The following is a 26,940-nucleotide window of genomic DNA, read 5'->3' on the forward strand; positions in this document are numbered from 1 at the left end:
TATATATATATATATATATATATATTAATCATTGATATGATACAGTAGACTTGGAAACTGTTGTGATGCTTTATATATATATATATATATATATATATATATATATATATATATATATATATATATATATATATATATATATTATATGATATATTTATACGTTCAAGTACTCACATTTCACTGCTGGTTATATATGCTATATATAATTTTGTATGTGACGAATAAAAATCTTGAAATCTTGAATCTTGAGTTTATATGCAGAGCTTTTATGTTAAAATCAAGCTTTTGGGAGTTATTAGATAAAACAGTTACCTTTATATGGTCAACCTGATAGGCTATTAATATGAGAAGGGATCATTTAAGTTGCATGACCCAAGTGGCTGAAACAACTTTTGACTTATTCGTTTATATAATGTACACTTTTTTATTATTATTAGCGCACTGGTCGGCGTCCAGTATCCCCGTTTACCCCTCTACGGGTTTGGTGAATCTGTCTCCCCCTCCTGTCTCTTTCCTCTATTATTTTCCACTCAGTTTCTCGTGGTTTAAAATGGCGGCGTTGAGCAGCGCCGAGTCCCCACCGCCCGTCTTCAACGGAGACACCATGAACCGCGATCCGGAGCGGGACACGGGGCTGGACGAGCTGGGCGCGGGGCTCGAACCCGCTTGTCCCGGAGGAGCGGCGATCCACGAATGTCAACAGGACATCCCCGAGGAGGTACAATGGGGGAGTCAGGGTTGAAGGAGAGCTCGGGTGTTGAGCGGAACTGGGCTGGATGGAGATGTTCAGGAAACACCGGCTTGTAATCCGGATCTTGTGGGGATGCAATGCATTGCAGGGGGCGAGATGATGCACAAACATACATTTATATATATTTAACGTTATATACTACAGCAAATCTCATATCGTGCGCTTATGCATTTTCGCAAGGTGCATTTCCGAATGACGCCATTTATAATTCTCTCATTGCAGTTCTCTTAGCCAATGTTTATCAGAAGGCCTGTTCGTGTTTCATTGGCTTTATTTTTCCCCCCGACCCCGCTGCAAAGCATGCATGCTACATATTTCACCTTGCGATGCAATTTATTAATGGGAAACTACAGATGCAACGGGGAATATTTAACCGCTCGCGTGCATTGTGTTATGTCCTTTGTGTCACCAGCTGGCGCGAGCTGCGAGTCTGCGTTCGAATGGATATATATTTACATTTAAAATCTGCAGTGATGTCATTGTGCTCGTGCGTTTGGCCCTGCTAACGTTCTACATTTATTTTTGATCCCGTGCGAGTTTATAGCATTGTGCATCTTCCTTCTAAGCTGACAGCTGACCGTCTGCACGAATCACCTCTGCTGCTGTGGGGGCCTTTGCTGTTCCATGTACACACTGGGGTATTTCGTGAGGACATTCTGCACCCTGCATGAGCGTTCAGTTTAAGTTAGTGACTTTAGCTGTATTTTAGAGCCCGGTTGACCAGGTGGAGCATCTACAATGTTCCATAAACTCCTATTACTAGCTGGTTAGTTGATGCTCTACACACAAGCACTCAAGCTATCTAGAAACCATATATCATTTTTCTAAACTCTCCTGCCGACTTAACATGGATTTTCCTGTAGAGCATCCATTCGTTAGGTTTCATTTGGAAAGTAAAGAAAGTTTACATGGTCAATGGAACAGATCACAAACCTGGTTATTCAGGAACTTGCTTACTGGTACCTACTTTGCTGGCAGACTAGTTGGATTAAAGAGCAGCTGTAAGTTATCATTGTAGGAGTGCTTGGTGGTAATTAGATTAATTTTACTGCTGGCTGCTGAAACAGGGTTATACTGTCCAGTTATACACAGGACTTGTCTTGCTTCTTTTTAAAAGAGCATCTATATTTAGTTTATTACATTTAATTTAAAATGCAGTATTGTTAATGAATGGAGCATAATTTCATACGATTGTACTGTACAGTCCATGAACTTGGATAGTAGTTTTATTGATGGGGTTTGCAATGCTAATCCTAAACTTTTACATTGACCCAGAATCTTGAATATTTCTGCATAAGTGAGTCTTCACAGTGCTGCGTTACTGACATGAATGTTGAAGGAACATAAACTTCTCATTGTGTAGTTCTGCAACTGTGTGACTTATATAAAGATACATTTGGAAGAATGTAATGATCTTTTGTTTTGATACAATTACACTGGAGCTTTTATGGCTGAGAAGAGATGCAAACGCATCATATTAGAAGTTTTATATTCCAGTGGGTTGATAAGAGGATCGAATTGAACTTGGGAATTATTTCAGTCTAATTCATTAACAAAACATTCATATGTTTTCAGTTTGTTCTTTAGATATTGTATGACTTCACAAGCTTCACAAATTTTTGGTGTTTGCATATTTTTTCAAGTGTAAAATTCCAGTTCCTTTTTTTTTCTGTAATTTTTTTTAAAGGGTGAAAATATATATTCTTCCAAATTTCGTAAGTCATAAGGTTTGAAATGGTATGAGGATGAGTAAACGATGGCAGAAATGCATTGTTGGGCCTCTTCGTAGAGAAGTTTTAGATGGCTGCATTTATTTCACATGTATTGAGCTATTTTAGAGTCTCGGTTCTGTTGCATCATTTTGAAAACACGCAGTCTATTACCACATGGGGTTTGCTTTAAAAGAAAGGCTTGTAACAAATTTCTGTTTAAGAAACTGTCAGCATCTTTGTCTGTCAGGAGTTTATACTGGCAAGTCTACTGAGAAAGTCCCTTGCCTTTTAGCCTTTTTTTTGCACTAATTTTTGTCTATTAAAGCCAGTTTATCTGCACCGTTGATGAGGAATCAAGTGGCAGCTTGACTCTCGGAATGCAGAATTTTGAATCCGAACTAAATTTCAAGGGAGCGTAGAGGCATTCCAAGTTTCTTGACAGTCTGCTTGAAAATTGTTTGATCGCAATAAAGTTTACTTGTAAAACTTTGTAGCACTGTAAGATTGTGTTTACCTGGCTGGAACATTTTCCAGTGAACCTGGAGTATTTTATGATGCTTGGCTTGGATTGCTTGGCAAAATTGAAAAATGTTTATTGGCTATTTGGAACAAGTGCATTGCTTGCATGTTTCCTCGAGCAAATACTGTAATTTTGTAGTACTTTAAATTAATAGAGAAAAGTTTATAATATTGGATGTGCTTGTACTTTTTTTTCCAAATTGCAGTAGCCAACAGTCATGACCTAAAGTTAAAATCTTCAACAACAATCTTCTAACATTTTTAGATCAATCATCTACTGATTAATAGCCTCAAATGTTTAAAAATAATAATATTAGGGTTGTGAATATTCGATTTCTGTACATTTAAAGGGCATTTATTAAAACGTATTGTTAAATGTGATAATTTTTATGGCTTTAGATACAAAACATTATTGACCCTTCGCAGCAAGTTTGATTGACAGAAGATTTAACGAAGATTAACATCTGTACTGCTGTATTTTCGCCTTTGAAACAAGATACCTTCTGATGTTCATTCATGTTTATTTCGTGCTATAGCTATTAAAGACACATTAAAGAGCCACAAAACGGTACTTATTGTTTCAATTTCTTAAAAAATGACAACATTTTGAAGCTAAGACCAGAAGTAATCTGCTTTGTCTTGTCTCTCAGTGTGTTGTTTCCTCTTTGCTCTGTGATGTATTTTCACTGTGTGAGAACATGATGTGTGGTGTGATAGCGCCATGGCTTTGTCGGACATGGCAACAGTAACTAAGAAGGGTCAATTGCCAAAAAAAAAAAAAGGTTTCCTGAAGATCTCCTCTTTCCAGTGGCCAGACAAAAGTACAGTCCCGCCCCCAAACACACACACCATTGGTTGAGACAATAATGCTGTGTCAGGTTTTGAAAGTGCCAGAGTGTTGGCAGTTTTCAGGAAAATACTACTATGCATGGATTAAAATTGTCTCAGCAATTTAAGTTTGATACTGGACAAAAAAAAAAAACACTTGAAGCATTTTGCAGTGGTTTCTTTGCTAATACTCACAGTCTGTTTACTTCACACCTCAGATTTAATCACTATATCACAGTTTCAGTGGGCAGGGCTAGAGACAGCCATCAGTGTCAGATTTTACAGCTTAGTGAATACAAGCAAATTCTTTTTTTTTATTTTTATTTTTTTATTAGATTTAGCCGGGACATGAGGTCCTTACTCATATATAGTGAAGTTCAGAGATCTCGGATCAGTCTAGGAATCAGCTAGGAAAAGAAGCTGGGAAAATTGGTTTGCTAACTCTAATTTTCTTTGCAGATATGGAACATCAAACAGATGATTAAGTTAACCCAAGAGCACCTAGAAGCCCTTTTAGATAAGTTTGGAGGAGAACACAACCCCCCATCTATATACCTGGAGGTGAGTTGGCCTTAAATAAAGAATGTCATGAATAAAGTAACCAGACTTTTTCACGCCATCTGTAGTTACAATTAACTTTTGGGCTTTGCTCCAATATCTAGTAAGCCGCCTATGTAGGTGGTATTAAGGCATCATAGACACTATCAAAAAACACTGCAAGTTAGTCTAAAAGTTAAAAATGCGTTTTTAGTCAAATTCTATGGGGGCATAGTATATGTACCTCATAGTTTTTGCCTACATAAAACATTGATCACTTTACAACTAGGCAGCTGCCTATCTAAGGATTCTAGCAAATAATTTCCCTAATGTTTGAAATGACTGAATAAATTCAAAAGAACTAATAGATCTTCACCCTTAACAGGTTCATAACATGAGAAATTATGTGAAACATGTTCATTAAGTATTCATGATTTATTTCCTCCATGCCACAGGCCTATGAAGAGTACACTAGTAAGCTGGATGCATTACAGCAGCGGGAACAGCAGCTTTTGGAGGCCATTGGGAACGGAACAGAGTTCTGCTCCTCGCCCACACCCCCCCTGCTGGATGTGAAGGGCCCGGGCGTCCAGAATGCTCCCGCTGCCCCAAACACCTTGGCTGTCCTGCAGACCCCCACAGATGTGACACGAGGAAATCCCCGCTCGCCCCAAAAACCCATCGTAAGGGTTTTCCTGCCCAACAAACAGAGGACAGTGGTAGGTTGTTGTTGTTGCTTGTTGTTTGGTACTGTTTCACTTTTATATGTAGATAATTAATAATATAATATGAAATAATTCTAATAATTTGTGTGATGTAAGTAATTATTTACATTACAATAGATAATGTGTTACAGTCCTTGCAAGAACTTAAGAGAATAAAAAAGGAGTTATTCTGCAGAATTTCCAGGCTTCTCTCTGCTATACAAAACTAAAAAGTAGGATGCAAAACAGTCCATGCAACTATATAACAAGATCTCTGAAGTTATACGCTAGCTTTATGTGATGTACAGATAAATAATTTAGTAGTTTTTGACTAAAATGATGTCTAATGAAGTGTTGTTTTTGTTAACTAAAACTAAAGCAGATATAATATAAAAAATATATTTAAAAAGCTATATAAAAACCCAATTCAAAATATTTCTAAATACAATTGAAATAATACTAATCTAATGTAAAATAAATGAAAACAATAAAGAGCTTAAAAAACTTAAAATAATGACAAAAGCATATGGCAAAACTAAAATTAAAAGGAAAATTAGAAATAAAAAAATAAAAGCTAAATCTAAATATTAGTAAATACTATTATAGTATTTAAATAATACTAATATAATATGAACATGAGCAAAAGCTATAGCACTCTTAAAAAAACTAATAATCATGAGAAAAGCATGACGGAACTCAAATTAAAATGAAAACTGAAAATATAAAAATAAAAGCTAATTAAAAAAATATAACTAATTACAATAATAGTGTGTAAATAATACTAGCAAAATATATGCAAAAATTAATTGTACTTAAAAAATCTTAAACTAATAAAATGACAAGCATGTAACAAAATTCAATTGAAAACTGAAAATCCAAAATAAAAGATGACTAAATGCTATAATGTAAATGCTGCATACTACTAATATGATACTGACCTGATGGCAAAGCATAAGGTAAGGGCTCTGATGAAAAAAAATAAAAAGGTGGTGTATGTCAGTAATGACAAGATGGGAGGATATTTCGACCTTGTTTCACAGTAAGGTTATAGCCGGGGTTTAGAAAGGAAGGGCTTCTGGAAGGAACATCCACTCCAACCAGATAGTAGAGTGGCGGGACTCCGTGGGAAATTAGCAAATGTAGGTGACCCCCTTTATTTTGATGATGTGCTCAGCTTGTCTCTGTTGGTTTAGCAAAGAGAAGCGACAGAATGACTCGGATCCAAGAAATCAAACACACCCCGACACAACCACAGTCTCACTGTAAGAGATGAAAGTGACTCGAGTAAGTGGTTTACGTGTGTGTTTCAGGTTCCAGCTCGTTGTGGGATGACAGTGAGAGACTCCTTAAAGAAGGCTCTGATGATGCGAGGCCTGATCCCAGAATGCTGTGCAGTTTACAGGGTCCAGGATGGGTAAGAACTGTATTCTGAATGCACACATTACCATCATTACTGCAAAAACAAGCCAAAGCTATGTCACACTGTGAGCAGTACTTCATTTTTAATGGCTGTCCCGCCCACATTAGGGAGAAGAAGCCTATTGGCTGGGACACAGACATTTCCTGGTTGACAGGGGAGGAGCTTCACGTTGAGGTTTTAGAGAATGTGCCACTGACGACCCATAATTTTGTGAGTATGAGGAAACTGACCACAAACTGGCTTAAATTCGATCTGAAATAACAAAAAGGAACCGTCAGTTAATGTGGTCATTTCTATTCTTGATTTTACTCTTCTTAAATTCACCTAGACACATTGAAGACATGTTGAGCTCTTTCTCATCCACCTTGAACATAAAATATATAGTTTTTTGGAAGCATTCAGATTCTTTGTAATGACTGAAAGTGTTATTTGGTGACTGGACAGGTGCGAAAGACCTTCTTCACGCTGGCCTTCTGTGACTTTTGCCGGAAGCTGCTGTTTCAAGGCTTCCGCTGCCAGACGTGCGGCTACAAGTTCCACCAGCGCTGCAGCACAGAGGTCCCGCTCATGTGTGTCAACTACGATCAGCTGGAGTGAGTGTTCATGGGAGATTTTCCACTTCTGTATTATGCATAAAAGGGTGAAATTTGCTCCATGCATAATGCACAATAAAATAAAACATGCGTATGTAAAATAAAATAATAAAATAATGCTTATTTCTTACATATTAGTATTCACCATATTTGAAATAGTTTACATATGTTGTCTATAGTTTGTCCAGTTGGAAATAGTCCAATGTGCTTTGGGTCTGCATTATTATTTGTACTGAGGTTATCTTTTTTTTTTTTTTTTTTTTTTTTTTTTTTTTTTTTTTAAGTTTATTGTTGGCATCAAAATTTCTGGTGCACCACCCCATGACCCAGGAGGAGGTGTCATCAGAGGGCACGACACCCATGTCAGAGATGTGTCCATCCATCCCTCCATCCGAGTCCACTGGGTAAGAAAACAAAAAAACGCTTGCAGACCCCAAACTTCTTGTGTATGTATAATGTATCTGCTATGTATCTTTTTAATTGAGAAACTGTCACATTAAGGGTCACATTAAGTATAAAATGTAGTGTGTAGGTAGCTTTTCATCGTGTATTGTGCATAATTACATTGTAGTCTTCTGTCTCTATTTTCTCCAGGTCTCTGTGCCATCCTTCTGTGTCCCCGTCCAAATCCATCCCTATCCCACAGTCCTTCAGACCTGGAGAGGATGACCACCGCAACCAGTTTGGCCAGAGGGACCGCTCTTCCTCAGCCCCTAACGTCCATATCAACACCATCGAGCCGGTCAACATTGATGTGAGAACTGGACTGTCGCACAGCTAACCAATATATTTTAGTCAAAAGTATTTAATCCATTTTAATGTTGTAGGTCCTACTTAAAAATGTCTTTCCTTTGCACTTCCTGAATCTGAAAAATTAGCATCCAGTAATAATAATAGATATTAAAATTGATGAAGTGTTCTTTTATTTTATTTAAATCAATATTATTTATTATTAAATGTGTTTACATTAAGTGCCCTCAACCATAAAACCTTTTTTTTTATTTTAAGCCTATTAATATAGAAGTTTTATAGCCCACCCCAAAAAATGTAGGGTATATTTGTATTAAGTAAAATCAGTCCCTTCAGGATTTTGCGCAACTTTTTTTTCCCGATTTTTTTACAGCCTAAATTGATTGATTTTGCTGCGGCTTTTTCTCAAAATTTGCAGCATTTCAGAGATGTTATTGATTCTGCTGCAAATTTGACTGCTTTCTTCACTGAAGCTCTGGCGCTGCATAGCCAAAACGAGTAGCGCAGATTCGTTCTGCTCTCAGTTCTTTTGTCCAATGTAGCTTTAGTAAATCGATAAATTCAGCGATTGCAGAATCACAAAATCCTGGAGGGACTGCAAAATGTTACAATTGCCCTGGTCTCCCCAAGTCCCTGCTAATCGGAGTTATTTCTGTACAGGATTTGATCCGTGATCAAGGCTTACCGAGGTCGGATGGAGGTAAGTGTTGTCCGAAACAGAAAACATGCACTAAGACACACTGAGTTCAAATGGCTTTACATCATCCCATGTCTCTGTGCCATCTCTGTGTCATTGGTCTTAGAAGTTTATGATAGCTGATCCATTTCACTCTAGTAAATTTCACTAGTAAAAGTTGACAAACAGGACTTTTCTCTCCCCTGCCTGCGAATTGCTTCAGCCCTTTTCATTATCACCAGTGGCCTGCTGTAAACTACTAATTCCTTATCTGTGTTCTCAAAACCAGCCCCTGTCCTTCCTGCTTCAAAACATGTCCCAGAACTAAGTTTAAAGAGACAGTTCACCCAAAAGTGTTCATTCGGTCATCATTTACTCAGTCATACAGGTTTGGAACGACATCAGACTCTTTTTTTTTTTTTCTGTGGAAGGTAAAAGAAGATGTTTAGAAGAATGTTCGAGCTGTTCTTTTCCTTAAAACAAAGGGCGAGTAATTGATAACAGAATTCTCATATTAGGGTGAACTGTCCCTTTCAGGACAGACTGTATAGAAAAATAATGAAAAGCTGGCTCTCTGTCACCTGTAATTCACTTTATCTTCTCTAAACAACCTCTGAGAGTAGACACAGGATTTTGGTAGTGGGTGACAGGAAGTGCACCTGAGCTTCAGGGGCCAGTGATCCCGTGTCTGTCTCTCTCCCCACTGCAGCCCCCTCGCAACACCCAGCCCGCTGCTTGAGGAAGAACCGAACACGGACCTCAAGCCCCCTTCTGTCCTCCCACCCCAATGACATTGTCTTTGATTTTGAGCCTGAGCCAGTGTTCAGAGGTAGATAGGCCTTCGTGCGTGGCTGTGTCCCACACCTTGTCTTGTCTTTTGCTCGTCTGTCTGTCTGTGTTCGTCTTCCACCTTCTGTGTTTTCAATTTCACTCCTCCTCCTTTAAATTCTCACTTTCTCTGCCACTTCTCTCGCACAAACGCTTTTACTGATGTTTGATGGGCTGCACTCACTTTTCCTCAACTCAACACACTTGACTCATTTAGTAAAGCAAAGAATGTCATGTGTCACTCAGAAGTACAGCCCCCCTTTTAAATAATAATACATTGGTCATTCTTAAATTTATAATGTATATTTTATTTAGATCATATGCGCCATAATCCAACACTTGGTTATTATTTAGAAACACAAATAATAAGTTAAGTGTAATCTTAAAACGCAGTTCTCACAAAATAAAAAAGTCTAAAAATGAATATCCAGTACAGTACAATAATATATGTATTTTTTTATACTGTAAACTGTCGTGATGCCTGAATTTACTTGATTGAATTACATTTTTTTTTATTTAGCATTTAGAATTTAGGTTTTTTATCAATTTTTTTTAGAAAAAATAGTATTGAATTTTAGTATTCGTTATTGACCATAACGTAAAAACAATTATTGGCTTATTGTACCATACAGTGTTATTTTACATAGTATTTATTAATATTTGGAATTAGGTTTTATTTTCATAGTTTTCTGTATTTGTTTTCATTTAAGCTTTAGTAATTATATATGCTTATATTAAATGTATATTTCTAATTAGCTTTTTAAAAAAATTAAGTAATTAAGTAATTGAGTAATTTTAGTTTTAATATTTTAATTAATAGGGCAACATAACTAAAATTCTTTTTATTTTCTCTTTTTTTATTTAAGTTTAAGATTTTTTATTTTATTTTAATATTAGTTTTAGTTACCAATAAGAACACTGGTACCTGCCAGAATTGTTTGTTTTAATACCTAATTGCATTACTTTTGTGTACAGATCTATGTGACACATTTTTGGGGATACTTTCTGGTTTTCCATTGGGAAAGAGATATACTTCAGATAAGGCATATATTGCTTACAGCCCCTTATTTCACACTGCATGGGCTGTGACGTGATCCTTTCCTCTCTTTCTCCCCCATGTGACTCTAGGATTTTATTCCTTTCCTTCTGTCTCCTTCCCCTCTTACTCTCTCTCTTCTTTGGCTCCCATATTTCCAGTTAAAGTAACTTTACTTGTTTCTCGACCTCTCGTAATGCCAGGCACCACAACAGGCCTGTCGGCCACACCTCCTGCCTCCCTGCCTGGTTCCCTGCCCAATGTGAAGGTGTCCAAATCACCCTGCCAACCGAGAGAGCGGAAGCCATCGTCTTCCTCTGAGGACCGCAATAAAATGGTGAAGATTTCTTGACCTAACTTGACACATCTAGTCCAGTTTAAAGGTCATCCGAGATGGTTTTTGACATTTATTTTGTCTAATATTTAGAAAACCCTGGGTCGACGGGACTCAAGCGATGATTGGGAGATCCCAGAAGGTCAGATCACCCTGGGACAGCGGATAGGATCGGGCTCTTTTGGAACAGTCTACAAGGGGAAGTGGCATGGTAGGTCCTCTGAGAACAGTTTTGGTCTAAAGATGATGAAGGAATGTACAGGAAAGGCTAAATGTGTGTCTTCCTCTTCCTCAGGTGATGTGGCAGTAAAGATGTTGAATGTCACAGCTCCCACTCCACAGCAGCTGCAGGCCTTTAAGAATGAAGTGGGGGTCCTCAGGTAAGAACTCAAAATTACTCCCCATTTTGAAACCGGGATTGTGTCTGTCCAGATTAGGTTTTAGGTAGTGGTTAACCTATATAGTTTTCCCTCAAAATATATATTTTTTCTATGTAATTTTTATTAGAAGGAAATAATATAAAAGGGTTTTAAACTATCTCAACTATTGGTAACAGGGTTGCAAAGATTTAATTCAATTAAATTAAATAATTACATTTAAGTGTAAAATTAAATAAATCTATAAAATATATAAATAAATCTCATAATATTTAATTTGACTTCATTGTTTATTTTTTTCTATTTTTATTAAAAGAAAATCCTTAAAATAATAATTTAAGCTATCCCAATTGTTGGTAACAGGCTTGCAAAAAATGTAACTAAATTAAACAATTTAATTAAATGTAATGTGATCTAAAATAATTAAACCTCATTGTGTTATAAATTTGTATTTACTTTTTATTACATTTTTATTAGAAGAAAATTACCATAATGGGTTTAAACTATACCTATTGTTGGTAATGGTTGCAAAAAATATTCTTAAATTTAATTCATTTTATTAAATATAAACATTTAAATGAACACACTTAAATATAAAATAACAAAATAAAATCTCAATATTTATTTGACTGAGATTCTCTAAAATTGACTTAACATAAGAGTTAAGCACTTCCTATAGTCAGTTAAGCACTGACTATTGACTTTTCTATCATTAGTGTCGTCTCATTCTTTTGGGAATTGAGCGGTGGAACTTTAAAAAGGCAATATTGTAACATAATTATTCATTTTTATAAAGAAAAATGTATTATTGAATGATATTGATCATTCATAAAATACCTGGTTTAAGTAGCAGAATTAATTTTTAAACTTAAAAAAAAAATCTTCATTTAACTCATTATTTGTAAACATTGTCATTTAAATGTTAGTCTCACATTTTATTAAATGATGTGCTACCGAAACCTTGTTCTGTCAAAGCATATTGGAAATTCTTTATCTCCCGCAGGAAAACCCGCCATGTGAACATCCTGCTCTTCATGGGCTACACCACCAAACCCCAGCTGGCTATTGTTACACAGTGGTGTGAAGGCTCGAGTCTCTACCACCACCTGCACATCATCGAGACCAAGTTTGAGATGATCAAGCTGATTGACATTGCCCGGCAGACGGCTCAGGGCATGGAGTAAGTGACACTCGAATGTTTTTAGATCAATCTCATTTTTGAAACCTGCTGATACTCAACTGCTCAGGTTATGATGCACGTATTGAACCCTTTACATCATTTTATCCACAGCTATCTCCATGCCAAGTCCATCATCCATAGAGATCTGAAGAGTAACAGTATCCTTTGAAAAATATGTATTATAGAAATATAAAATCCATTTTTTCAGGTCACAATTGGTAGATATATGTGTGCGTCTACATGCTCTTAGCCTTAACACCCCCTCCCTAGATATATTTCTTCATGAGGACCTAACAGTAAAGATTGGTGATTTCGGTCTGGCTACAGTGAAATCCCGCTGGAGTGGCTCGCATCAGTTTGAGCAGCTTTCTGGCTCGATCTTGTGGATGGTGAGTGGAGGGGCATGTGTTAACTATGTCAGAAGTGTTTGTTCTGTACTGACATCTGTTCTGCTTCAGGCTCCAGAGGTGATCAGACTGCAGGATAAAAACCCATACAGTTTCCAGTCGGATGTCTACGCGTTTGGCATTGTGCTCTATGAGCTCATGTCAGGGGCTCTGCCTTACTCTAACATCAACAACAGAGACCAGGTGAACCTCTTAGCACTTTCCCTTCAAAGCAGTTCATATGATGACTAGGTGGAATTATTTATTTTTAATTTATTTAAATATATAATCATTTTTTATTACATAAGCATGAATACTATTTATGCTTCTTTTTTTTTTCTTTTTCTTCAATTCAATTTTGAATGTTAAAGAACTAGTAAGAGGATGTACATGACGTAAATCTAGTCTTTACCCTGTGAAATTTCTGCTAGTGTCTGAAAATTGCAGAAATGAATGTGCATCTCTCTTCTCATCAAGATTATCTTCATGGTTGGCCGGGGTTACCTGTCTCCTGACCTGAGCAAAGTGCGCAGTAATTGCCCCAAGGCCATGAAGAGACTTATGGCAGATTGTCTGAAGAAAAAGCGAGAGGAGAGACCTCTTTTCCCTCAGGTAATATTGTGAACACCTGTCATTATTCTGCTTTCTTCAATTTGGTTGCCATCTGTCAAGGGCTTGCAGATTTATGTCAAGGTGTGTTGACTCTTCTCGCTTACTCTATTGCGCTCTGTCCATTGGATAAATAAAAAAGCTCATATTATATGTAATTAAAATATATAATATACAAGGGTGCTCATAAGCAGCGTGCAAATATTTACGTTCAGACGGCTCATTTGTGCACATTGACAGCTGTTAATGCACAAATCACTGTATTATATCGACTAAATGTAATACTTTATATAATATATCTAGGCTACGCATTGCCAGTTTAACAGAAAACGCAAGACCGTAACGTTTTATTCATTCACTGACGTGCTTCACTCAGCAGTGCACACAGCCAGTGTGTATACCTACTTGCCAGCTACCCGCCAAAATAAAAGCCTTTGATTTTAGATTTGTAAATTCATATGAACAAAAAAATTAAAATGTAAATCTAAGCCGTGTATTTTTTTAAAGTGTAATATATAATATATATATTTTTTTTTAAATATAATAGTAGAGTTGGGTCCGAGTCCACCTTTGTCGAGTACGAGTCAAGACCAAGTCCACAAACTTCGAGTCCAAGTCCGAGTCCGAGTCCAAAAGGGGCCGAGTTGGACTCAAGTCCGAGTTCTTAAAGGCCGAGTCCGAGTCGAGTCCGCCCGAGTCCAGAAAGTAATTAAATTAAAAAAGATTATAAATTGGAATTGTACATTTTTACATTCTATTAATATTTTAACCTTTCAACCCATTAAACCAATGGCAATATAAAAATGTAATAAAAAAAAATACCACTGTTACATCTAGTCATTGCCATTGAACATTTTTATTTTATGTCAACAGAACTAGTTTCCTATGAAAAAAGTTTTCAAAGGTTTTATTGTATTACAAGTGCATGAAAATACAAATGAACCTATTTTATTATTGTATCACACTATATTGTCCTCCAGTTAAATATGACATTTCAGTTATTTAATGCCTCTCCCCCACATTTGACAGAGGTAAAGTGCAGCCAATGAGGAGATCCTTAATGATGACATTATGAATTTCTTGTAGTCTTGGAGAACTTGCATCATAAAGTTGCATTGCTTGTTTGGTCAGTTCTGGTCTTGCAAATCCTGCAATGCTGAGCTGTGTAGCATCTGTTGGTTGCTGCTGCTGTCTTTGGTAGTCGGTTGCATCGGTTTTCGGATCACCAGTACACTGAACTGAAAACCGTTTCTTTCGGAGGCGTCCGTTTTGAGAACCGATGGACTGATGATAATGCGCATGCGTGTAATTTTTCAAGTATTTTGTTAATCATCGGAAAGTGTGATAAAACTATATAAAAAAATATATATATATATATACGTTTTTTTGTTTTTTTTTTAAGATAGGGGCTACATGTTTCTAATCTGTATATTGTAGATTATGTATGGGCCAAAGGGGTTTTCAGGGAAGTTGGACAATAATTAAGACTCTAAAGACTCCATGTTTAATATGAATAAGGGATGATTTATGAAATATCTGTACTGTATTTATAGTTAATGATGACAGATTCACAAACTGAGTTTGAACAGGAGTAGAGCAGCTGATGATACTGAAATGCAGCATGTGCCGGTGTCCTGACATTTTATCCTACCCTGTCAGATTTTCCTACCCGGGTTTTGAGCGATTCTCGTTCTCGAGTCAAGAACCGGTTGTATCAGTTTTCAGATCATCAGTAAACTGAACCGAAAACCGTTTCTTTCGGACGCGTCCGATTCGAGAACCGAGGAGCTGATGATACTGCGCATTCGTGATTCAGCATGAAGCCGAATGACTCACAGCGCGTCTGAACCGAACTGATTCTTTTGGTGATTGATTCTGAACTGATTTTGTGCTAATGTAATGAGTGCGGGTAAACCGAGGGCTTGAATGAAGGGCAATCTGACGAAACGTAAGTTAATTTAATAACAAATACATCGCAATGGATTATGTATCCGGTGAACTGTTTTATTTTCAACCGGTTTATTGAATCAAACCGTCCGAAAGAACCGGTTCGCGGAAAAGAATCGAACTTCCCATCACTAATCCACATTGATATCCAGTGAGTGGTGCGTGTGTTTCGTCTGCAAGCAGGAGACTTCTGTCTGCCGGTGTGGTGCAGTAAAATGACAGAAGGGGAGACATTCATTAATTTATCATTTCAATTTTATGCTGGTTTTATTGTTACACATGACGTGGACTCGATTGTACTCGGAATATTTTCCGAGTCCAAAATGTTCAAGTCCGTGTCAAGTCCGAGTACAAATTCACCCGAGTGCGTGACAAGTCCGAGTTCATTCAAAATTGGACTCGAGTCCGAGTCCAAGTTCGAGTACCCCAACTCTATATAATAGCATTATCACACTTTATATAATATTTGTATTATTTTACCAATCAACTAAATAAAGTGCAATAATACTATTTTTACTACAATTTCTTTTTCATATTTGTATTTAATGGTTCACACGTGCTCTCATGATTTGTATTTTAATATGTATTATTTATTTATGGCAGATCCTGGCCTCTATTGAGTTATTGGCACGCTCTTTGCCTAAGATCCACCGCAGCGCTTCTGAACCATCCCTAAACCGCGCTGGATTCCAGACAGAGGACTTCAGCCTGTACGCCTGTGCTTCCCCCAAGACGCCCATCCAGGGTGGTGGCTATGGCAAGTTCACGTGCACAAACAATGTTGTGTGTTTTTCCACTTGTAATGCTTAAATTAGTAAGAAACTGACACACATCTGTTCCATTGTAACCCCTTTTAGGTGAATTCTCAGCGTTTAAATAGTGCTGCAAGTCCAAAACTCCATCCCTTGTCAGTTTTTACGACGTCTTGTGTTCCTACGGTGGGTTCATCCATAACACAGAAAAGGACTAGTTTTCAAAGAATGTGCTGTTTTTCTTCCTCTTTACCCGAAGAGCTACGGCCTCAATGGAATTGCTTTAAAATAAAATGATCTCTGCAGGGTGTCATTGCTGATTTTGCAAAAATCTCATAAACATCACATAGGACAATATGTGAGATTATACACACAATGCAGCGTACAACAAAAACGACTGATGTGAGAAACCAACAGCTGCTCACTGGAAAGAAAAAGGCAAACAAACCCTAACAGATTTTGGCAGGGGATGAAAACCTTTCCCCAATAAGGAAGATAAATGGGTATGGGATGAATGATATTGGGAGCACAAGCCCCGCCTTTGCTCCACCCCTGGAGTGGAACAACACACAGCACTGGCCAATCAGAAAACAGGGCCCAGTGGCATGGAATGATGGGAAAATTGGCATAAAGAGAGGACGTCAAGTCGCAGTCATGGAAAGGTGCTGAATGTCAGGAGATAACTTGAACGATATTTAGAAACGTTTTTTCTCTTGCAATGAGTTTGTTACGAGATTTCGCCTGTGGCTGGAGTTACTAATAACACAGATTTCTTTGGTCTTCAGCATTTTTTCCCCCTCAAGGGTCATATGTTGTAGATAAACAGACCCTTTTTCAGTTACAGATATAGTTTTTGAACAGTGGTAAATGAAGCAACCATCGAAAGACCTCTTTTTTTTCTTTTTTTAATATACATATATATTCTGTAGGTTTTTTTGCTTTTAGTTCTTTGTCAAGGCAAACTAGTATTTTTTTAATTAATTTATTTTGCATTTCACATGTCCCACGCAGAGAAGCCTGGGGAAATGTTTTTTGCCTCTCTTGGATCGGCACAAATACCATCAGATATGTCCGAGGTGGGCAAAATCAAATGGGTTTCCATGCTTCTAAAGAATGTGATTTAGTTTGATTCAGTTTCGCCTCTTTATAGTAGCTGACGTTATGTTTCTGAACAAGTCAAAGGTTATATTATTTAAAGTTTCTTGTAGAAAAACCCACTGTATAAAGCAAACACGAAGCCTTGCTATAGAGTAACAATGTGGGTGTATTTCAGATGTATTTCTGTACTTTTCACTACAACTTTAAGCTTAAAAAATTCATTTGAGGCCATAACGGTTAACAGAATTTTTTTTACATTTTATTTGGACCTTGCACCGCTGGATTCATTCCGATATATTTGTTCACGGGTCATAGCTTTTTTTTTAAGTTTACGTTTTTCGTGTTTTAGACAGGCAGGCCTGCAAAGTTACATTTATTTATATTGCTTTAATTGTATTACTTTTTGTTCGGTGTTGTTATACACACATGTATAGTTTCTCTCACTCATTCTGTGATTTGTTAAAATGAACATTACACAGTGTGTCTGTGCACTTTGTATACACGATGCAGATAAGCAAATTTGCCTTTTTAAAGACTTAATATATTTTGTCATATGAAGAGGTTAAAGCATGGTTAACGGATTGCAAAATGAATGAAAATTGATTTCAAAAGCAGGCAGGGCCATGGGACACTAAAAACCAAAGCTTAATCCATCCTCCTAACGCCATCTGCGTCCACCTTCACGGGGAACGGTTATCTGGATCTTCGACCAAATCGATTCGCCATATGACTCGAACAGGCGACAAAGTGACGACTCTTTGTTTCAATTTGGTCCAAAGACTACTGCATCAACCCTCTAGCATAGCTTTGGGCTGTAGTGACACTAGCACTGTGTAGCCCTGAAGTTCACCTAGACATTGTGGACAGTGGAAGTGCCCTTGTAAGGATGCTTTTCGTTATTTTGGTCTCTACATAGTGAATTAAGTGGCTCCGCCTTCTTTTTTTCTCGTAGGAAATTACGCATTGTTGCTTCCGGCTCCACAAAATGCTTGATGTTGCACAGATAACTGAGGCTGTGCGCTTGGTTCGCCACTCATGCTCTGTTACAAAAGAGAGGACATGCGCCCCATCTTCTTGCTTCTGTTGAGATGGATTCAATTATTTATTTTGGTCCTCTTTTTTGGGTTATTTTTATAAGGACGATGCTCTGTGAATTGGTTCTGCCACTTAAACTTGCCATTAAGGAGAGAGGAGCTCCAGGGATCCTTTGGGATGTGACGGTGGTCACTGTTTTCACATGTATTGTTTTTGACGAGACGTTTGAATGAACTTGTTACCAGATTAAGCTGACAAACCTAACGTATGGAGACGGTAGAGGTGTATTTTAAGAATGCTGTATTTATTTTCTATGGGAATGTTATTGAAGATGTCTGACTTGTGAAGGATTGATCCTTCTTGACTGGAATACTTGGGGACCTGCTTAATTACAACTTGGAGATAAACATATATATATATTTAGATCCTTTATAGCCATTTTACTTTAACTACCCAAACCCCCATTTTAGTTGCTTTTTAAAGCCTTCACCAAAATTATCTGTATCACATTCCTTTCTGTTGTCTTGCCTGCACTTTAAACCCCCCCCCCCCCCACACCGCTAATTCAAGTCAGAACTATTATACAAATGTTTGGGAGACTCTTTTCATCTGTAAATAGCTGTACAAATGAAGTACTGTCCGTTTGCTAGAAGGCATGGAGATAAAAACAATGAAATGACTTCAAATGTTTCAACTTAAGAAATAAAGGTTAAGAAAAGACATTTTGATAGATGAAATTCTGAGAAAATATTTCTGTGTAAAAATATTTAAGACTGTATTATATTAAAGGAAAAGAGCTTAATGTATTTGTTGTGAATATGAAAAACTGATATATTAAAGAAGTGCATGAAAACTGGCTAATGTTTTTTGTGCTTTTATTGTCATTTTATTAGAAATTCAGTGTGAAGCACAGTTTGCTTTAAAAAAGGCTGTCACAGTTACCACAGAATTTTAAGCTATATTTTTGATTATACTAGCTTTTTTTTTTTTGGCTTTGTTTTTTTTTTTTTACTTTTATTTTCTGTGTTATTTTGTAGAGTTGAAGAGGAGTTGCCTTTCTCTCACTAGTTCTGCCCACTCTTTTCTTACTTGGCCCCTCCAAATCCTTTGTTTCGATCCTTCAGAAGAGATGCTGTCGCTTTATAAAAGTTAGGTTACCTAACAGACTTTCTCACTTTCAGAAGCCTTTTTTTTTAGATTGAAAAAAGACAGGAAAGGTTTGTGTCTTGGTGGGATATTATATTTGGATGCTTCTTGACAGTAAATGCTTCTTGCAACATCCACGGGTGAGTAAATGCATTAATTTATTATTTTCTTGTTAATTTTCCAACATTTCCATATTAGTGTGTGTGGGTCATCTAGTGTGAGCTCTCAACTTTTCAGTATTTGTCACTGGATCCTGCTATTTTCATCTCTTCCAGACGAGTGTGCCATGTCCAGTTTCATCTCTCTGCCAATAAGGAAAAGACACAATGAACGAGGTATAAAATAAAAATTACTCAGATTTTCAATTTGCAATAAGGGCAAGTTTATGCCAACCCTTTTGTTAATATTTCATGTCAATCTTAGAGCGATCCCTGGGTAACGCTCAGAGGCGTCAGATCCTGCAGCTTGAAAGGACCCTGCATGCGCTGGATGTGCAGTATCAGCGGGAGCTGGCTGGGGTACAAGGTGCACAGCAACAGTTGAGAAGATCCCTGGACAGGCTCGGAGAACGAAGTGCCATCAAAAGACCTACTTTGGCCCTGCCTCCGACCTCAAAAAATAATTCCTCTTCAAATCAACCCAAGAAGACTGCCTCGCAATCCTGTTGCCCAAACCACATAGTGTGCTCGAGCTGCAACCTGCGCTTAAGGTTGGCCGATGGGCTGACCCGTCGGTTTACCCCCAGCCTGTGGACAATGTACACCTGCCCTCTGACCTCCTTCCACTCAGGAGAAATCTATTATATGCCCAGATTTGTACAGCAACGTAATCTCTCAATATCAGACAACTCTCTCAGATATCTGCCTTTTATGTAGACAATATGTTTCTGCACTGCATGTGCAACAGAATTTTAGCCTTGTGGAAGTCATCCAGATGCTTTTAAAGAGGGCAGTAACCTGACAGCAGGACTGAGAAATGGTGTACAAACACAAAAAGACTGAGGGAATGTTTCCAGAGTGTGATTTTATAACCCTTCAAGACGCGTATTGTTCCATCTGAAAGCTTTTCTTAAACTTTTACTGCAGCACACATTCCAGTGCCCTAGAAAGTGTTTCTACGGTCTCAGTTAGGCTGTACTCGCCAGATACTTGCATTAATCTTGACATTTACTAAAAACAGACTGCATTTTGAAACCCAGAAGCTCATCTTTTTATATGTTGAATCTGTGGCACAGTCAGGACTGGAAAAGAGTCAGATGGGTGGATACTTGTTTTATGGTTATAAGGAATAATTAGAGTTTCATGTTATAAAATGCTACTCAATACTGAGAATTCAATGGCTCCTCCCACTTGCAGAAGAGGTAGGTCACCTGATCTGCCAATTTAACCCACCACATGCCTGTAGAGCTTAAACAAAATGTTTATAGGACACTGAAGTTACTGTAATATTTTTTTTTTAATATTATTTGCATTGTGATATTTCACATACAAAGAAACTACTATCTAAATTATGCTTTCAGAGAGGGGGGATTGATTGATTTTCATAAACTTTTTCTCCGTTGTGAAAAATAATTCTGTTAAAAATCTCAAATTAATTAATTTGTCAATTAATGTTAATTGCATATTTGTTTTGGTGTGAATATGATTTTATAAACTGATTAGAATAATACTTTTATCACTTGTGCCATAACACCTTACTTAATATATATATACCACTATGATTCAACTTATATCAGCGTCTATCCCTGTAAAAGCTCATAAACACACCTTTCTAGTTCTGCTATAAGGCTCAAGCTAAGAATGAGTTGATTAAATTGAGATGAGCATTGTTGAATCCCGTGGGATACTCCAGTTGTGGACAATATAATTTTTTAATATATATTAAAAATTACTAGTTACCAGCTAATGTTTATTCAAATCGGGAAATAAACCATTCACCAATTAATGTTGACATTTTTAATAACAACTTACCACGTGCTCCAAGCTCTGCCCTAACTTCCGGTCGAAGACTACTTGAGCAAATCGTGAGATGTAAATATTAATAATACAAACTCTTAAACATATTGTAAATTGTCTATCTATTGTGTGTTAATTTTACATTATTATTGATGTTATTTGTTCTTCATCTCATATTCTCTTTTTGAATATGTTGTTCAACTAAATGCATAAAAACGCAGTGGAAATCATAATGAGAGAATTTTTATAATTTAAATAATTTCCAAAAAATCCAAGGTCACTGCTTACTCCTATTTTAACTTATCCTAAAAGGAGAGGAAGGGCAGTTTCTTTAAGCATATTTCATAAATTAATTTTATTCTGAAGCACTGTAAAAAAAAAAAAAAAAAAAAAAAAAAAAAAAATATATATATATATATATATATATATATATATATATATATATATATAAAAATGTAAATGAGATATTTTAAGAAAAAAAAACTGAGTTTGCACCATTCATTCAAGTGACTCAAAAATGGTGTTCATCCATGCAGGGCTGCATTAAGACCTTGGGCAATGCGTTATTGCAGGGCCCCCCCCATCACAATAAATATATATATATATATATATATATATATATATATATATATATATATGTATATACAGTATATATATTTAAATATAAAAAGCTTTAAATTTTTGATGCACTTAAATTTCATAATTCTTGTTACCAACTTCAATATCACACAAACAATATAATACTAGCCTAAGTAAAAAACAAGCTTACTGAAGACAAGTAAACAGTCATCAATTACAAAAGAACAACGCATCTGATTCACTTCAACCTTGGAGACTCTGTCATCACTTATTTATGCACATGTTGTTCCAAAGTCATAACACTTCTGTTCATGGAATGAAAAATGCAAGCACAAATCGTCCCCTTGGATTTATAAGGTTCTATCTGACATTTTTGTCAAAATTGAGTTATTCACATATTCTTATTCTGTGACAATTTATTTACATTATGTGATGTTTTATTTTAAGTTGTGTACATTTTGGGATTTTTTATTGAAAAAACAAAAAGCTTCTATCTACAGAAGTCTATGGAACACAAAAATTTTAAAGCTCAATATCTCAAAACTACTTAGAACGCAGATAGAACCTTTTAATTCCAAGGGGACAAAATGTTGATAAGATATAAGAATAGTCTCACATCAGTTTTGTCCATTCACTAAACCAAACATAAGAGACAATAGACACAAATGATTAACAGATTTATTTAGGCTTATATTCACATAAATATTGAATAATATATATGGTAAACATGGTAAATCCTAATTTTGTGCTCTGAAGATAAACAGAAAACATATGGGATTGGAACAACATACGTTTGTGTCAATGACAGAATGTTCAATTTCAACTATTCTCAAAAAATGGTTTAATCAAATGATTCCAGTCACTGTATAACACAATGATTTGCTTCAATGAGGTTATCATAACCATTTATTTATACACTGTACTAATGAATTTTGTATTTTTTTTTCTTAAATAAATCTTTCTTTTGTGTGTGTGCGCAAACTAAATGTTACAGAATTGACGATTTCTGGCTGAGATTTGTATCACTTTTATCCTAATGTTTACAGCTAGATTGCGACCTGTTGAATAATGGACACGCCCTAGTTCCTGGTTCTAATGCCTCGCCCTTTGGGTAAACCAACCAATCAGGAACGAAAGGGAGTTACTGTGTGCCGCCCTCATTGGTCAGATTCGCCTATCGATCAAAAGGCTTGGCATGGCGTAAACACACCCACCAAAAACCAGCTTTTCATCATCGCGTGAGTGACTAAACGTGTTTCTTTGAACCACAAAGTGGATTAACCTGCGAACATGGCCAGAGGGTGAGAAAATTAGTGTTAACAGATGTTTAACGGTCTTTCCGTTTTATGCTTTAGATCAGCCGCGTCAAAAAGTTGCGTTGACAATAACTATTACTTAGGGGCATTTATCGTGGTTTTAAAATCATAATGACTATGCTTTTGCCAAACTATACTGTAAACATGATCGAATCAAGATGCATGCTTTTAACTTGACGTTAGTTTTCACGCGCAAACCGGTAGAACATTCGGTGCGTATTAAAATTAACTTCTATAAGGTTAATAAACGGATGTGCACAATTATATTCTTTACAAAGCTTCGTGTAAAGTTTTATACATTCATTTTTTTGTCGTAATTGTCGTACTGAATTTGTTGTTTAAGTTGTACATGAGAGTATTCTTTGAAGTGGAGGTGATGTCACATTTACAAACTCTGTAAGAGTTTCCAGATGCGAGGAACTCGTAACTCTCTAATGATTTTTCCGTAAACCTGTGTTCTGTAAACGGAACTGAACTTGACAACCAGTTGTTGTGTTGTGTGTTTTCATGTTAGGGTGACTCACATGGGCATGAGATGTGTGTCATGTTTTACATCTACCACTAATCTTCTGAGCTTCCGCTGCTACTCTAAACTATAGAATACAAAGCACAGGTGAACTATCAAGTGTCAAATTAACTTCCGGTTTCTAGAAATAAGAAACCGCGCTTGACGCCAGTATTTTTCATATATAGCGGCTCGAATAAAGTGTTTATTATAGAAATTATGTGATACTTGTAAACTAAACTCTTTTTTTTATCATCTCGAATAACCTTTGAACTTTCTCATTGACTAGATAGGTAGAGATGAACTAAAATAACACTTAATTAATTAATAATAATTACAATGTTTACTACAGTTGTTGTTGTTATTATTGCTGTCTTAACTGGGCAATACATCCAGACGTGACTGATTTGAGACGTTTAAAGTCATGCTGTCTCATCTGCAGACAAGGCATCAATCAGGAGCTCTCAGATGTGCTGAATGAACTGTGGAAGCTGGATGTGAACCGCATGAAAGCTGGAAAAGACTATAAAATCAACCTACAGGTAGGTGGTTGTGAGAGGAGTCATGTTTATGATGAATATAATACATATATGAATAAGTAAAAACATTAATATTTTCCTCATACGTGATTGCAGGTGACTTTATTAATCAGTCATTTATAGTGCATTTTTCTCACAGGGGAAGGCTGGTTTTGTTGCTGAAGGCAGTAATAGTGCCAGGGATAGTGCTAGAGCTCCTCTTTTCTCATATGTCGATGAAAAGAAGCTCAAAAGCGTGGATACTTATGCTCGTGAGTAGCTAAAGACCATTTTTATACTAACATGTAATAATGTGTTTAATAGCATGTTTTTAATTGCATCCCTATACTTTAATGTAAAAAAAAAATCAGTTTTTTAGTTTTCGTTAATTACTGATGTGATGCAATGTATGGCAAGAGTGTTTGTTTACTTTGTCTCTTCTCAGACTTCATAGATCTGTTGGACAATTATGAGATGTCTACAGGAGTGACTGAGCATGTGACAAAAGAGGAGCTTCAGGAAAATCATCTTTTCCTGGATGCTATTCTCAAGACAGAGGTCATGAAGGTATCTTATCGCTCACCGATCGCTGTTTTTGCCTTGCTATTTAGTAATGTAATGTTTGCACATGTAGAAATTGAGCAACTTAAAGAATTTGAAGTATGTCTGCTATTGACTGTGTGACTGACAGATGTACCTGATCAGAGTTGGAAAGTAACTAATGCTAAAACTACAAAAACATTTAGCTGTTTTAATAAATATTTTATGAATATCAATATTAAAGTAAGCACTTGTTAAAGCACATTTTTAAAATTGATTTCTTTATTAATATATTATTTTTATTTATTTTATTATTATTTATTAACTTGCCACACTTACCACAAAATGTGGTAAATTATGGTTTCATGGGAATGGATAGTTTGGATGGGAAGTGGAAAGTGAATATGGGCATGTGAGACAAATGTGCAAATGAGCTTTGTAGTACAAGGATGTTGGTTCAAGGAGGAGACTATTACAATAATGTGTATGAAGACATTCTGCAATCATGAAGAGACTGTACACGTGAAGAGATATATTATATCATGTTCTGAAAGGTTTTGTCTTTGCAGTGTGCCCACAGGTATTTAGTGCGCAAAGGTCTAGCCCAGTCTGATCCATCTAAGTTTAAGAGCCAGCTCTATGACATCTGGTTTAAGCTCTATCGCAGGGACAAAAATGGAGGGTGAGTTATAATCCTCCTTTTAACAGGCTGGCATCACATTGCCTGAACTGGGTTTGTTATATTAGTTACTGACATACAAGATGTTAAAAGCCTTTACCATCTTATTGCTTAAAGCTTATATGCTTATTTATAAATCTACATTTAGAAGTTTTTATTGATCGGCCACCTTCCACTTGTCTCTGAGGCAGTGAAGATTCCTGTGGATTTGAGCATGTTTTTGTTGGTGAAACCAAACAAGGTAAAGAGATCATGGGCCTCCACAACTGGGTCCAGTTTTACCACCAGGAGAAAAACAATCATGTGGACTACAAAGGATACAAGGCCAGAAGTAACAAGGACACGGTATTTCATCATTTTTAATTGATTTGATAAATGAAATATTGAATGACCAAATTAATATAGCTTTGTGTGCATTTCTTCCAATGTTTACGTTTGGCCCAATTTCACAGCCGGACGAGGATGATCACGTCTTGAACCTGCAGTTCAGCTGGAATGGCCTGGTGAAGCCGGTGGCCAGTTGTTTCATTGGCGTCAGCCCAGAGTTCGAGGTGGCTCTCTTTACTATTGTCTTCTTTCTGTCTAATGAGCGTGTGACCAAGGTTACAGTGAAGGTGGATGAGTACCTCCTTGAGATTGTGGTGTACAGATTTGGGCGCTCCATTGGGACTTCATATCCCAAAATGATCAGCAGCAACAACCGGGATTTTTAGATCTTACTGCAAGGTCAAACCTAGCACGATTTAAAAAAAAAAAAAAAAAAAGCTAGGACAGAGTGGGCTTGATAACCTAAATAATCAATTTACAGCTTGAACTACTAGTGGGAAATATATGTGACCAATGTTTTAAAACTCTGTCAGATTACAAATGATCAGTCCATTTTGTAATGAATCTAGTTCGTACTGCTATAAAATTCTGCATAATGATACAGTTATGTGCCAAATAATTGAAACTCGTCTTTTTGTGGCCAGGCCCTTAAAGTTGTTTGAGCCTTAAATTGCTTAGAAATGTGTGTAGTCCATCAGCTATATAAACAGCTATTTTGCATTAGATGTAATTGCATTGACCCAATCTAACTCCTGCAAGCTTTTAAAAATCAAGTTTTTTTTGTGTGTTATTCAAGCAAGTTACAAGTTAGGAATGAAACACTTAAGTGTATTTTATTTTATGAGACTTAAGCCGTCAACACTCACAGTCAAAAGATTGTCGTTTTTGAATGGCATCTGCACTAGATGGAGTGGAATTTGGAAAATGGGACATCATAGATGAAAAATATCTCATCCTGGGAAATGTAATGCATAAAATTTAATCTTCACATAAATAATTGGGAAAATTAAATTTTTGTGCTAAAAACACTGCTGTTAGAGTATGTGCCTTTATATTTGTTACAATAAAGACCTTTTTCATTCATACCTCATAACATCTTGATGTATTTGTTTATTAATAGCTTGCTTTGTTTATTCCAGTGCTTAATTCCACATTTGAAATAATTGCTTTTTTAAAAGAGCTTTTGCAGATTGTTAATTAGTAATTGTAGAAAAGCAGTCTTTGAGTCTTTCAAGTTAACATGCATGTGCATCTTTTCCAAAATTAAATAGCTGTTTTAGCACAAACAAAAAAAACCCACACT

The 26,940-nt window shown here is 36.4% G+C and overlaps 2 protein-coding genes across 3 annotated transcripts; both read left to right on the forward strand.

Moving 5' to 3' along the window:
- Nucleotides 1-454: 454 nt before the first annotated feature.
- On the forward strand, nt 455-18,928 carry LOC127956143 (serine/threonine-protein kinase B-raf). Of its 2 annotated transcripts, XM_052553878.1 has the most exons (20): nt 455-718; nt 4,270-4,371; nt 4,803-5,066; nt 6,362-6,465; nt 6,579-6,681; nt 6,916-7,064; nt 7,349-7,468; nt 7,659-7,818; nt 8,475-8,514; nt 9,200-9,319; nt 10,558-10,691; nt 10,782-10,899; nt 10,984-11,068; nt 12,069-12,245; nt 12,357-12,403; nt 12,516-12,634; nt 12,704-12,835; nt 13,109-13,243; nt 15,791-15,944; nt 16,045-18,928. In XM_052553878.1, exons 1-20 carry the CDS (start codon nt 551-553, stop codon nt 16,065-16,067), a joined length of 2,454 nt encoding a protein of 817 aa, XP_052409838.1. In that variant the 5' UTR covers nt 455-550; the 3' UTR covers nt 16,068-18,928. The 2 variants fall into 2 exon arrangements, with proteins under 2 accessions (XP_052409838.1, XP_052409839.1); XM_052553879.1 differs by lacking the exon at nt 9,200-9,319.
- Nucleotides 18,929-22,904: 3,976 nt separating this feature from the next.
- On the forward strand, nt 22,905-26,730 carry LOC127956146 (uridylate-specific endoribonuclease C). Its single transcript, XM_052553881.1, has 7 exons — nt 22,905-23,053; nt 24,016-24,115; nt 24,252-24,363; nt 24,537-24,658; nt 25,201-25,313; nt 25,502-25,655; nt 25,763-26,730. Exons 1-7 carry the CDS (start codon nt 23,043-23,045, stop codon nt 26,021-26,023), a joined length of 873 nt encoding a protein of 290 aa, XP_052409841.1. The 5' UTR covers nt 22,905-23,042; the 3' UTR covers nt 26,024-26,730.
- Nucleotides 26,731-26,940: the final 210 nt, after the last annotated feature.

The sequence above is a fragment of the Carassius gibelio genome, chromosome B4, assembly GCF_023724105.1.
Source record: "Carassius gibelio isolate Cgi1373 ecotype wild population from Czech Republic chromosome B4, carGib1.2-hapl.c, whole genome shotgun sequence".
Lineage (NCBI taxonomy): Eukaryota > Metazoa > Chordata > Actinopteri > Cypriniformes > Cyprinidae > Carassius > Carassius gibelio.

Excerpts from the sequence above, each read along its gene's own strand:
- LOC127956146 (XM_052553881.1), top strand. Across the intron at positions 24,364-24,536 it reads AAGCGTGGATACTTATGCTC|ACTTCATAGATCTGTTGGAC; the intron begins GTGAGTAGCTAA and ends GTCTCTTCTCAG. Across the intron at positions 24,659-25,200 it reads TCAAGACAGAGGTCATGAAG|TGTGCCCACAGGTATTTAGT; the intron begins GTATCTTATCGC and ends TTGTCTTTGCAG.
- LOC127956143 (XM_052553878.1), top strand. The coding sequence starts at position 551 with ATGGCGGCGTTGAGCAGCGCCGAGTCCCCACCGCCCGTCTTCAACGGA. Across the intron at positions 6,682-6,915 it reads CACTGACGACCCATAATTTT|GTGCGAAAGACCTTCTTCAC; the intron begins GTGAGTATGAGG and ends GTGACTGGACAG. Across the intron at positions 12,404-12,515 it reads TAGAGATCTGAAGAGTAACA|ATATATTTCTTCATGAGGAC; the intron begins GTATCCTTTGAA and ends CCCCCTCCCTAG.